Below are 10,612 nucleotides of genomic sequence, written 5' to 3'. Positions count from 1 at the left end.
GGGCGGGGAGGGCCCAGGTGCGGTGCGGTGCACGCAGCCAGCCAGCCAACGGCTTCTTTTCGCCGGGCGGGCAAACCTCCCTGGGCCATGGATGGCATCACACGATGCGCACGAGATCTGCCGTGGCGTGTGTTCCTCCTGCCCCATCTCTTGTACCTAGGTAGTCATCCTTGCCTCGCAGGACGGGGTTCTCTCATTCGCTCTCCCGCGCTGCACATCATCTCGTGGAACCCGGCCAGAAGCTGTGTACTTTCATCCATTGGCATTGCCTTGACCCGGCCAGCCTCGCATTGTTTGCCCTCAAGAGCGGGCCTAGCCTCGTTCACCATTGACGGGGCCATTCCTCTCTTTTTCTCTCCCCGTTCCTCACATTCCTGTGCGCCGCGTGCCCTTCATTCTTTCGTCCAGCAGCAGACACTGCTCGCTCGCGGTGGCACAAGGTTGTCCCTGATGTCTTGAGGCTGTTGGCAGACTCCTTCCTTTTGGTTTTTTCCTTTCAAGGCTTGTCGCAGCAGCCGAGGGAACCCACGAGACTCTGTGTCGGAGTGCAGCATCTCCATCTCTCACCTCCCACTTCGACGTCACCGGCGCATGTCGCAACCCTCCCGGGCCGTCAACCAGCACAGCAACAAAAGCAGCCAGACGCTGGCATCAATCGCCATAGCCATGGCTCCGTTTATCCAGCAGAGCGACGAGGACAACACGGCATTTGCAGCCGACAGCACGCACGATGCTCGTCAAAGTCGTGCAGACGCAGCAGCATGCAGCACCACGCCAGCAAACTCAATTGCCAGGTCCATGTCGCGATACCGTAAGCGCGCCAATTCCACCGCCGCCAGTGCTGCTGCCCAGGAGGTCGCTGCAGCAGCGAGGCCAGGCGCAGGCGAAGCAGTGTTGCCGTCGATGCATGCGACGCCTCCAATGCCCCCTGTCCCCACGATTCCACTCCAGCATATGCCGGCACAGGCAGGCGCCAGTGCAACCAGGTCACGTCATATCGCTCCCTCTGGAACCAGCGATGATGCCGCTCCATCCGCCTCCCTGCCAGCTGCTGTCGCCTCTTATAATAGGCCACCGCCACCGCGACTACACGAGAGGCAGCCGCTTGGAACCAGCACGCCCTCTGCTGCAAGCTCGCGACAAGCATCTGCCGAGCGCGAGAGCATATCAGTTAATAAAACAGGAGATGCACCCATCCGCCGCCAACGGACAAACAGTGACGAGGACAAAGCGAGGCTACCACACCACGAGCAAGCGATTCGTGTTCTGGAACCAATGACGCGCATGGAGCCTCTGCCTGAGCGCATGGCGACCAAGCCGAAAAAGGACGTCGCGCCGTTGCAACTTCAAATGCAGCCAAACCAGGCTCCGGCACCACCAATGCAGAAGTCCCAACGGAGCCCGGTCATAGAAAAGTTCGCCAGCCTGACCAAGCTTCGAAAAGCGAACCCGGTGCCAGAGGCGGCCCCGAGGTCGGCTCGCGAGGACAAACTGCAAGAAAATCAGGTCAATCAGTCAGTTGGCATTGTGTCGGGAGGCAAGGGCATTGTTCCGCAGACTGATGCTCCAACGTCTGCAATCAATACTGCTGATCAGGTGAGGAGACAGCGGAGATGCTTTGCAGAACTCAATGACTAACGATTCTCATATCAGATTGTGACTGTCCGCTGCAGAGGCAACCGCTTCCTCCTAGATGTGGATGCAGACACGACAGCCATTGAGATCATCACAAAATGTGGTCGGCTTGTCAACGATACTGAGATCAATCCATCAAACTGCATTGTGCTCGAGTCATTCGATAGTCTTGGCCTAGAGCGGCGAGTTCGGCGATACGAGGCCATCCGCGATATCGTGAATTCTTGGGATCTAGACTCAACGAACTGTCTCGTCGTGCGGATTCGCGAAGCTGGCGATTCAATGACCGACCTGGACGCAGCAAACATATCAAAGTCAACCGATCCGCCAAAGGGATGCCAGATCTACATGTATCATTCCAACAAGCCCGGAAAGTGGAACAAGCGCTATATCACCCTCTTGGACAATGGCCAGATCATCCTGAGCAAGAAGCCAGACGCATACGCCGGTGAGAAGGACAGTACCAATCTGTGTCGACTCTCTGATTACGACATCTACCAGCCGTCTGAATCGATGATGCGTCGGCATCTGAAACCACCAAAACGACACTGCTTTGCGATTCGTAGTCAGCAAAAGACGACAGTGTTCCTCAATACCGACAACTACGTTCAGTACTTTTCCATGGAGGATCCCAAGCAGGCAGCCCTCTTCCAAGACAAGGTCCAGGTCTGGCGTAGCTGGTACTTATTGGATCGTAGACCGGAGCCCAGGAAACAGTCTATGACCAGCCCACCCCGGCCAACAACTTCAAAGAAAGAGGAGTCAAAATCTTCTCCGAGCGCGGTCACGCGGCACGGGCAAAGACGATCTGTCAACTTGAGCCATGCGCATCGTGCGCAGGTTTCTGTAGACGAGTCTCCATACACAATCGGCGAGTTCAAGCCCTTGCTTGACTTGTCCCGCTTCGACAAACGAATATCGTTGTTCGGCAACGAGGCGCCACCGCCCATACCGACAGACTCACCAAGAACGTCGAGGGATCTCTCCAGGCCGAACCGCAATTCGTTGATTGGGAAAGGCTTGATCGATAGCATAAAAACTGACGATGGCTTCACTGGCAACGGGCTCCTTGCAAATGGGTACGAGGAGCGTCGCGATGCCATCGGTGGAGCAGTCATCAAAGCCTCGCAGGCGGACCCGGATGGATTTGCAGACGGGCCGACATTGCTCAACAAACAAAATCTTACCGAGCGAACATCCCCGAACAACGATCAGGGCAACTCGTCATCGTGGTTCCCTTCTGCACTGGAGCACACTGCGAAACAGACTGCAGTCCGTCCGGTGAACTCTACTGGCCCTTCTACTATGCGGAGACAACAGCCTATGCACACATCGGCAGTACCGCCGCTTCCTTCCAACCAGAGCTCTGGACGGCATCAACACGCGGGGATGTCAAGCAATCATGGCGTTGTGCAAAGGAGCCGTGAGAGTCACCAGCCACCGCAACGCAGCCATGAGAGCAGAGGTGGTGTGGCCCAATCGAGTCGCCGCGAGCAGCCCAAGCCACTTCTGGACATTGGCTCTACAGAGTTTAACAAGCCGCCGCAGTGGAAGCGCAAAGGACATGGCGTTAAGGCGCCTGGGGACATAGAGCATCTGGTGGACTATATCAGTCCGACTGATCCATTCAGCCCAGATGCGCGGAGAGGTACGGGCATGCTTGATGCACCGGCGCGCAATAGCACAAGACGTCCGAGCCCCAACCCGCCGTCAGGATCTACGGCATACCCACCGCCGATATCAGTCCCCGCTGGGCGCGCACGCAGTCAAAGTTTCAGCAACACCTCAGGCAATGGTCGGGCCATGATGGCCGCGATAGCAATGGCCGGTAGCAACAAAGCTCCGCCGATGCCAACATTACCCGGCCTTGCGCGCAGGGGCGCCGAGGAGCCGGTGCAGCCCTCATCGCGGCAACGGGAGGGCCTTACGCCGCGCGAGAAGGAGCAGCGCGAGCGCGAGAGGCTGCGGCGTAAGGAGCAGGAGCGTGCGTACAAGGAACGACAGGCCGCTTTCAATGCCGTGCCTGGTCGGAAAGGGACTTTGAAGGTTGTCTAGATCCTTTGGTCATGCCGTTGGGGGTCAACTTTTAGCGTTTACCACAAGCACACTTACGAGGACACGCGATTTATGATCTGATTTTGGATTTCATGGTCTTACGCTCACAAGTTTACTATGTAATTATTCCATAGCGCTGGCATTTCTACTTTGTATACCAGATTTAAAATGAATCACATTCGGACGAGTCATTTGGTAGCCCGCGTATGACCTGTTTGGCATGCTTTGAATCCTTCTTGATATTAATTGCTTCTATATATCGGAAGTGCTGTCTAGTGGTACAGGCATGACTTTATGCCAGAGGCCTTGCACCAAGATGGCAATTTCTATGATGCGCTATACCGGCCGACTCCACCAGCCCAGGCTGCCATAAAGCGCGGCTTATCATTATTCGTCGTTGATCATGTCCTCCGTTTTTTTCGGTGAACCGCAGTTCGTCCTCATCCATCCCCCCTTGCATCTTGTTGTGAGCGGCAACCCGTTTATTTGCTGCGCTTGTAGATCTTGGCGAGGAAGGCCTCAAAAATTGACCCCTTCAGGCCCTCACTCTCGTCGATGCTGGCGATCTTCTCGCGGAGCTGCGCGACGGCCTTCTCCTCGTAGTCCTGGTACAGCGTCTCGAGCTGCATCTCGTTGTAGAGCTTCTTGATCTCGGCCTCGTGGGTCTTGTCCTTGCGGCCGTAGTGCTCGTCGAGGACCTTGCGCTGCTCGGGGGTGGCGAGCTTGATGGCCTGGTTGACGAGCCAGGAGCACTTGTTGTCCATGATGTCGGTGCCAATCTTGCCAATGTGCTCGGGCAGGCCAAAGTTGTCGAGGTAGTCGTCCTGGATCTGGAAGTACTCGCCCATGGGGATCAGGATGCTCTCGGCAATCTTGAGGTTCTTTGGCGTGGCGATGTTGAGCATGTGGAGGGCGAGCGCAACGGGCAGGTAGAAGCTGTAGTAGGCGGTCTTGTAGATGACGATGAAGGTGTACTTCTCGAGGGAGAAGTTGTCGAGGTTGACGACGTCCTCGGGGGCGGTGATGAGGTCGCAGAGCTGGCCGAGCTCGGTCTGGTAAGTGACCTCGTGGAAGAGCTCGATAATGTCGACGTAGGCCGGGTGGCTCTTGAAGTGCTTCTTGAGCAGCTGGTAGATGGCCGACTCGAGCAGGAAGGCGTCGTTGATGGCGATCATGCCGACACCCTCGTGGCGGTACCAGCAGGGCTTGCCGCGACGGGTGATGCTGCTGTCCATGATGTCGTCGGAGACCAGGAAGAAGGCCTGGAGCAGCTCAATCATCCAGCCGAGGGTAGCAGCCTGGAAGTACTCGTCTTCGGTGAGGGCGCAGCCCAGCAGGAGCGACACCGAGTCCGGCACGGACATGCCGCGGTTGCATTTTCCGCCAAGTGTGTTGACCTGGAGGGACTATTTGGGGGACAGGAGAGCCCATGTTAGCTTATGTGTACGCCAGGAGTCCGTTGCCCCCACGATGTTTGGCAAGTGAGGAATGCCAACCTTGGTGTACCAGTCGAGCTGCTCCTGGGGCAGCTTGTACTGCTTGGCCCAGTCGATGAGGTCCTGCTCGAGCCTGGGGAACACGGACTCGAACTCCTGGAGGGTCGTCTTTTGCGCCATGGTTGCGGTTGGGGTGGACTGGTTTATGGGTTGGGAAACGACGGGGGAGTTGACCAGTAGTGATATCAGGATATTGGAGAGGGGGAGAGGCGTGGAAGATGGGCAGGAGCAGAACCAGGGGAGGCAATGCACGAGAGAGCCGAGACCGGGGGGAGGTTGATTCAGTCTGAAGCTCGGGAGAAAGGCGCCCAGGACGAGACCGCTCTTTCGCAGGCGAGTGAGATTAGTGCCCGTTGAGGAGAGGAGCCCCTGGCTGGTGGTGGTGGTGGAGGGGCAGCGATAATTTGGCTGTGGAGGGGCACAATGGTCTTTCTCGGTCAGGGGTCCAGCGGCTGCAAGGTCCCTTGGAACCTTGGCAAGGTGAATAATTAAGGTAGGTTAAGGTATAAACAAAGTCCATGGCTAGCTCAGATGCAGGCTTCCACTGCTGGGTAACAGACGAGGGGAACCGAGACTGAATGCAGATACACATCATCTCATGGGCGTCTCCAGGGACTCTGGGGTGTTTGTGTCTCGCCTTTTGCGCCACCAAACAGACAAACCCGACTCTGCTTGTACGGCTCTGTTCCTTGTAGCGGTATGCACATGTGTGAAGTTGGAGCCATCTGGACAAGGGCGTTGCTCGCGACTTGTCCGTCCACTCAGAGGAGCCAGTTGTTCCCTTCACGAGACGTGCCCGGCAGTTGTCTCTAAGGTTCGTCAAGAGCGGTGCGGTGCTGGTCCCTGCTGGACCTCCAGATTCCAGCAGGGGTTGCTTGCTGCTGCCCCACCCACCACCTCGAGCTGTCACTTGAGCAGGCACGTCAAGTCGCGATCGGCCTGCTGCTGCACTCCAGTTGCGTCGGCGGGGCGCGTCCTCCAGAGGTCCAATTCGTTCACAAGGAAGGCAGCAGAGCACAGTAGAGCACCACAACAACTACAACAATAACGACACAGCCACTTCGTCGGGAGCAGTTCCGAGTGTGAAAATAAAGTCGGGCACACACATCGGCGGTCAAGGTCTAGCGAACAACCCAGCAGTGCACTTCCACCCAAACTTCCACACATGTTTATGGCTCTGCTACCACGGTAGCAATGGCTCTCAACCAGCGGGAGCAGGGACAGCTGCGCAGCGCCCTCCAGGAAGCTGTAGTCAAATGCTCCGAGCGATGCCTTTACCAATCGTCCAAATGGTACACATCAGCGAAACCCCGACTTGTGGAAATGCTGAGCTGGTCATAAAGTCCATGCTGACAATGCCTGATCCAGGGCAGCCGAGCTCCTCAATGCCATTCCCGAGCCCGAAATGTCACTGGATGACCCCGATACCTCAAACGCGTCAGACAGCTATACCTCAGCAGCTTTCGGGCCCAACAGCGACCCAGATGAGGCGCTCCTGGAGGCACAAGAAATCAACAAATATCTCCTCGCAAAGTCTCTCTTCGACTGCCGGGAATACGATCGATGCGCGGCCGTCTTCCTCCCAGACTCGACGTTAGCAGGTATCGTCGCCTCGCGTGAGCCCAATGCCACACCTACAGGCAAGGGCAAAGGAAAAGAAGCGACAGGGAGTGCAAAAAGTGGCTCCTTTGCTCAGTTGCCGCGACTCAGCCAGCGCAGTCTGTTTCTTGCCTTGTATGCAAAAATGCTGTCTGGCGAGAAACGGAAAGATGAGGACGCAGAAATGGTGATGGGACCCCAGGACATCGGCACCTGTGTTAACAAACAGCTCCTCACTGTCAGCAGGTACTTGGGTGCCTGGTTTGATGAGCACAAGACGGACGATGGCGAAGATTCCGACAGCCAAGGGTGGCTCGAATATCTGTAGGTGTCACGGCGTGCCGTCCTGCACACAAGAGACAATTACCTGACTTTCTGCGCAGATACGGTATGGTGCTTGCCAAGGAGAAGAATGAAGAGCTCGCCATGTATTGGCTGATTCGCAGCGTACATCTTTTCCCCATGAACTGGGGGTGCTGGCTTGAGATGACAGCATTGATATCGCGGGTCGAAGATGTGAGTCGCTCTCCTCATCAAATACATGCCCTAGTCTGTATAGACTGACAATGTCCATCAGTTGGCACGAATTATGCCTAGGCTACCACAGAACATTGTTTCTTTCATGTTCCACATCAACACGTCCCTCGAGCTATATCAGCACGACGCCACCTTGGCAACGTCCCTCGAGCAACTCCTTGGTATATTCCCAACGTCGTCGTTTCTGATGACGTGCGATGCCCTCCTTGCGTATCACGCCAAGGATCTTGTAGCGGCTGAGCAAAGCTTCAGCCGGCTACTATCCGTGCACCCACAACGTCTGGATTCTCTCGACCACTACTCAAACATTCTCTACGTCATGAACCTTCGACCCAAGCTGGCATTCTTGGCGCACCTGTGCAGCAGTGTGGACAAATTTCGTCCAGAATCGTGTGTTGTAGTGGGCAACTACTACTCTTTACTTTCCTTGCACGAGAAAGCTGTGCAGTACTTCAGGCGCGCCCTGACTCTTGACAGGTCATGTCTGTCGGCTTGGACGCTCATGGGCCACGAGTATGTCGAACTGAAGAACACACATGCCGCCATTGAGTCCTACCGGAGGGCTGTGGACGTAAATCGCCGCGACTATCGCGCCTGGTACGGCCTGGGACAGACGTATGAAGTGCTGGAAATGCACACGTATGCACTCTGGTACTACAAGAAGGCTGCAGGTCTCCGTCCCTGGGATGGCAAAATGTGGATGGCGGTGGGCTCTTGCCTCCAGCGGATGAATCGCAACCAGGATGGCATCAAAGCTCTTAAGCGTGCCTTGATGGCTGACAGCTACTATGAGACTGGCAGCAGCTTTGGCAGCGGAGGTGGAGCAGGCAGTATGCGCGGAGCGCATATGGACCCAGAGATCTTGCTACAGATTGCGAGCATGTACGACGGGATGGGTGACGAGGAGCAAGCAAAGACATACATGGTCATGTGCGTGCAGCAAGAGGATGGCGGTGTTGGGGACGGGTCGAACGACAACATTGCCATACACCATGACTCGCCCGGAGGAGGTTCAGACGACGAACGGGGCGAAGTTGGAGGGGGTCGTGCCATGGGTGGTGAAGGCACAGGCGTGACGGCTGCGACGAGCAAAGCCAGGATGTGGCTCGCAAGGCACGCGATGCGGACAGAGGATTATGCGACAGCTAATCGACTCGCGAACGAGCTGTGTCAAGACGGCGTTGAGGTGGAGGAGGCCAAGGCGCTCATACGTGAGGTGCGGTCGAGGATGGATGCGGTTGGCATGAGCGAAAGCTCCGTGCGGCGAGACACATTCGGGTCTGACTGAGGAGTTTGAGGCATGGCGCTGCGGTCATGGCATCTACGAGTTTGGCGAAAAAAACCCACTCGCATGGCGTAGGCGTTTTTGTTTTGGGGCAATGGACTATTCAGCAGGTTCGCTGTGCTAGAACGGTGCGATGGAGCAGATAGATGGCTTCCACGTAGCTGTATTTATTTCATGACCGCAGATGGCGTTTCTTGGGGTGGTGGTTCCAACAAAACCACCATTCAGACCACGTCGAATTACAAGCCCCTAGATTGACTGCGGAATGTCAAAGTATCCGCATATCTCGCCTCATCGTCTTTTTCCTCCTGTAAAGAACCTACATGCATCACATACATGGGCGTGCTAGGTTGGAGACGTATCATCTTCATGTCTAACAAGGCCAACCGGTGACGGCATCCTGTAGCTTCTCTTGCATTGCTCTATGCGTGCCTCAGAAATAAATCGACTACCTCTCAGCCAGGAGGGGGGGAGGGGGGCAGGGTATCTTTTGATGACGCCATAGCAGGCTGTTATTACCCTTGTATCGTCAAGAGTGGTAAAAACTTGCTATTCATCCTTGCAGACCGCGTGAACTTGGCACGATGTCCTTGGCTGTTTAAGACCTGCAGCCCAGATCCCGTTTGTTGTAGTCGCTGCAAGGCAGCTCAACCACACCAACTGGCTCGGGCTTCTAGAATTTAGTGACAATAACACCGCCGTGCGCACGCACACGTGTTTGGTACAGGGTTGCAGGTTCGGAGCCGTGGGCTGGTATCATTCTCCGCACTCCAATCTACCATTGTGTAATGATGATCTTGTATGTCGTGACGAAGCGCCAGGTCATGTATTGGCGCAGACATCTGATACGGTGGGCTAGCTGGTCATTGATAGCCAGAGGTCCAACCACACAACAATTGTCATGCCATGTAGCAGATGCCCATCTCATATGCGCTGTCGAGATCATGACCCTTCCCCTACGTCGAACACATGCAAATTGTGTGATAGCTGATGAAACGAAAATGCCGAAGGGCCTTCTCCTTGATCTCCCCGAATCGATAGCTGGGGCCTGTAGGGAAAGCAAACTTGTCCCCGGCTGCATCTTTAAGAAGCAAGCTTCAGGAATTACTTACAGATAAGAGTGTTTTATTCTGGGATTTTGCTGTGGACCGCTGACAATTGCTGCCATTATTTTGTAAGACTGGCTCGTGCAGACCAAGTTTGGCTTCTGGTGTGGGCTACCATGGAGTCGTCTCAAGCGTTGTGATCTGTTTTGTTGATGCCAGACACCAGCGAGAAGAAGCGGTATTCAAAGAGCCACAAAGCTCAGCATTCGAGTGGCAACGAGAATTACACAGCCTCCAGATTGTGTACTCTGCCCACAAGTCTGAGGCTCCAGCGTAGACAACACCGGGACTTCTCCGTCCGCGAGGCCGACGTCCATTTTCCTGGGAAGCATGTATGCCGTGGTCCTGCCACATCCACACCTGCCTGAGAGACTCGTGCAGGAGACCCGACCGACGCTCTGGGAGACCATGCGACCAGCCACTTGACTCGTATCGATTTCGATTCATGGTCAGCCATTGACTTGTTTGCTACAAACGATTTCCCAGTGACCCCCAGGCAGAGGAGGGGCCCAGCCGAGGCCGCACAAAAGCAGCCCGCTGTTGCGCCATGATGACTGTTAGTCTGCGACCCGCGTCCTGGACCGGCCAATGCTCTGCCTGGACGAGACTTGAGGGTGTCCGCCTTCCCCTCTGGGCTTAGAAGATGATGGTCGCATCGGGATCAAGACTCGATCGCGGGCCCTGACGATTCACTGCGGGAAAAAGTGCTGTATGACACCGAGCATGACCAGAATGGGCAGACGCAAAAAGCACAGCCAGCCCGGAAGGGGAAGGCCTGACATGTGAGAATAGAGTTGCGAGGGGCCCGTGTTTATCCAGAAAACAAGGTGGTGCTGCCCACCGGCAGGCGAGTTTCTGATTTGACAGCGCAAGGTGGTTGAGCGAGGCCTGTGGCGATC

At 55.8% G+C, this 10,612-nt stretch overlaps 3 protein-coding genes across 3 annotated transcripts; 2 read left to right on the top strand and 1 right to left on the bottom strand.

The window, feature by feature from the left end:
* Positions 1–133: 133 nt before the first annotated feature.
* Positions 134–3,916, top strand: B0I36DRAFT_321376 (uncharacterized protein). The gene is made up of 2 exons (XM_046153693.1): positions 134–1,596; positions 1,654–3,916. Exons 1-2 carry the CDS (start codon positions 592–594, stop codon positions 3,688–3,690), a joined length of 3,042 nt encoding a protein of 1,013 aa, XP_046014245.1. The 5' UTR covers positions 134–591; the 3' UTR covers positions 3,691–3,916.
* B0I36DRAFT_430636 (isoprenoid synthase domain-containing protein) lies at positions 3,913–5,557 on the bottom strand. Its single transcript, XM_046162542.1, has 2 exons — positions 5,187–5,557; positions 3,913–5,096 (listed from the first exon to the last, which is right to left on the bottom strand). The coding sequence occupies exons 1-2, from the start codon at positions 5,304–5,306 to the stop codon at positions 4,173–4,175; spliced, it is 1,044 nt and encodes a 347-aa protein (XP_046014244.1). The 5' UTR covers positions 5,307–5,557; the 3' UTR covers positions 3,913–4,172.
* Positions 5,558–6,090: 533 nt separating this feature from the next.
* B0I36DRAFT_108644 (anaphase-promoting complex subunit CDC23) lies at positions 6,091–8,904 on the top strand. Its single transcript, XM_046147849.1, has 4 exons — positions 6,091–6,478; positions 6,555–7,109; positions 7,169–7,301; positions 7,363–8,904. The coding sequence occupies exons 1-4, from the start codon at positions 6,381–6,383 to the stop codon at positions 8,608–8,610; spliced, it is 2,034 nt and encodes a 677-aa protein (XP_046014243.1). The 5' UTR covers positions 6,091–6,380; the 3' UTR covers positions 8,611–8,904.
* The last annotated feature ends 1,708 nt before the right edge of the window (positions 8,905–10,612 follow it).

This window comes from Microdochium trichocladiopsis (assembly GCF_020744255.1).
Source record: "Microdochium trichocladiopsis strain MPI-CAGE-CH-0230 chromosome Unknown B0I36scaffold_4, whole genome shotgun sequence".
In the NCBI taxonomy this organism is placed as follows: Eukaryota; Fungi; Ascomycota; class Sordariomycetes; order Xylariales; family Microdochiaceae; genus Microdochium; species Microdochium trichocladiopsis.
The sequence above is the reverse complement of the archived record's forward strand: the minus strand, read 5'-3'. Positions and strand labels throughout refer to the sequence as shown.

Bases quoted from the DNA above. Each gene is read 5' to 3' on its own strand.
- B0I36DRAFT_321376 (XM_046153693.1), top strand. From the start codon at position 592: ATGTCGCAACCCTCCCGGGCCGTCAACCAGCACAGCAACAAAAGCAGC. The intron at 1,597-1,653 runs GTGAGGAGACAG...TTCTCATATCAG, and splicing joins CAATCAATACTGCTGATCAG to ATTGTGACTGTCCGCTGCAG.
- B0I36DRAFT_430636 (XM_046162542.1), bottom strand. From the start codon at position 5,306: ATGGCGCAAAAGACGACCCTCCAGGAGTTCGAGTCCGTGTTCCCCAGG. The intron at 5,097-5,186 runs GTTGGCATTCCT...TCCCCCAAATAG, and splicing joins AGCTCGACTGGTACACCAAG to TCCCTCCAGGTCAACACACT.
- B0I36DRAFT_108644 (XM_046147849.1), top strand. From the start codon at position 6,381: ATGGCTCTCAACCAGCGGGAGCAGGGACAGCTGCGCAGCGCCCTCCAG. The intron at 6,479-6,554 runs GTACACATCAGC...TGCCTGATCCAG, and splicing joins CTTTACCAATCGTCCAAATG to GGCAGCCGAGCTCCTCAATG. The intron at 7,110-7,168 runs GTAGGTGTCACG...CTTTCTGCGCAG, and splicing joins CAAGGGTGGCTCGAATATCT to ATACGGTATGGTGCTTGCCA.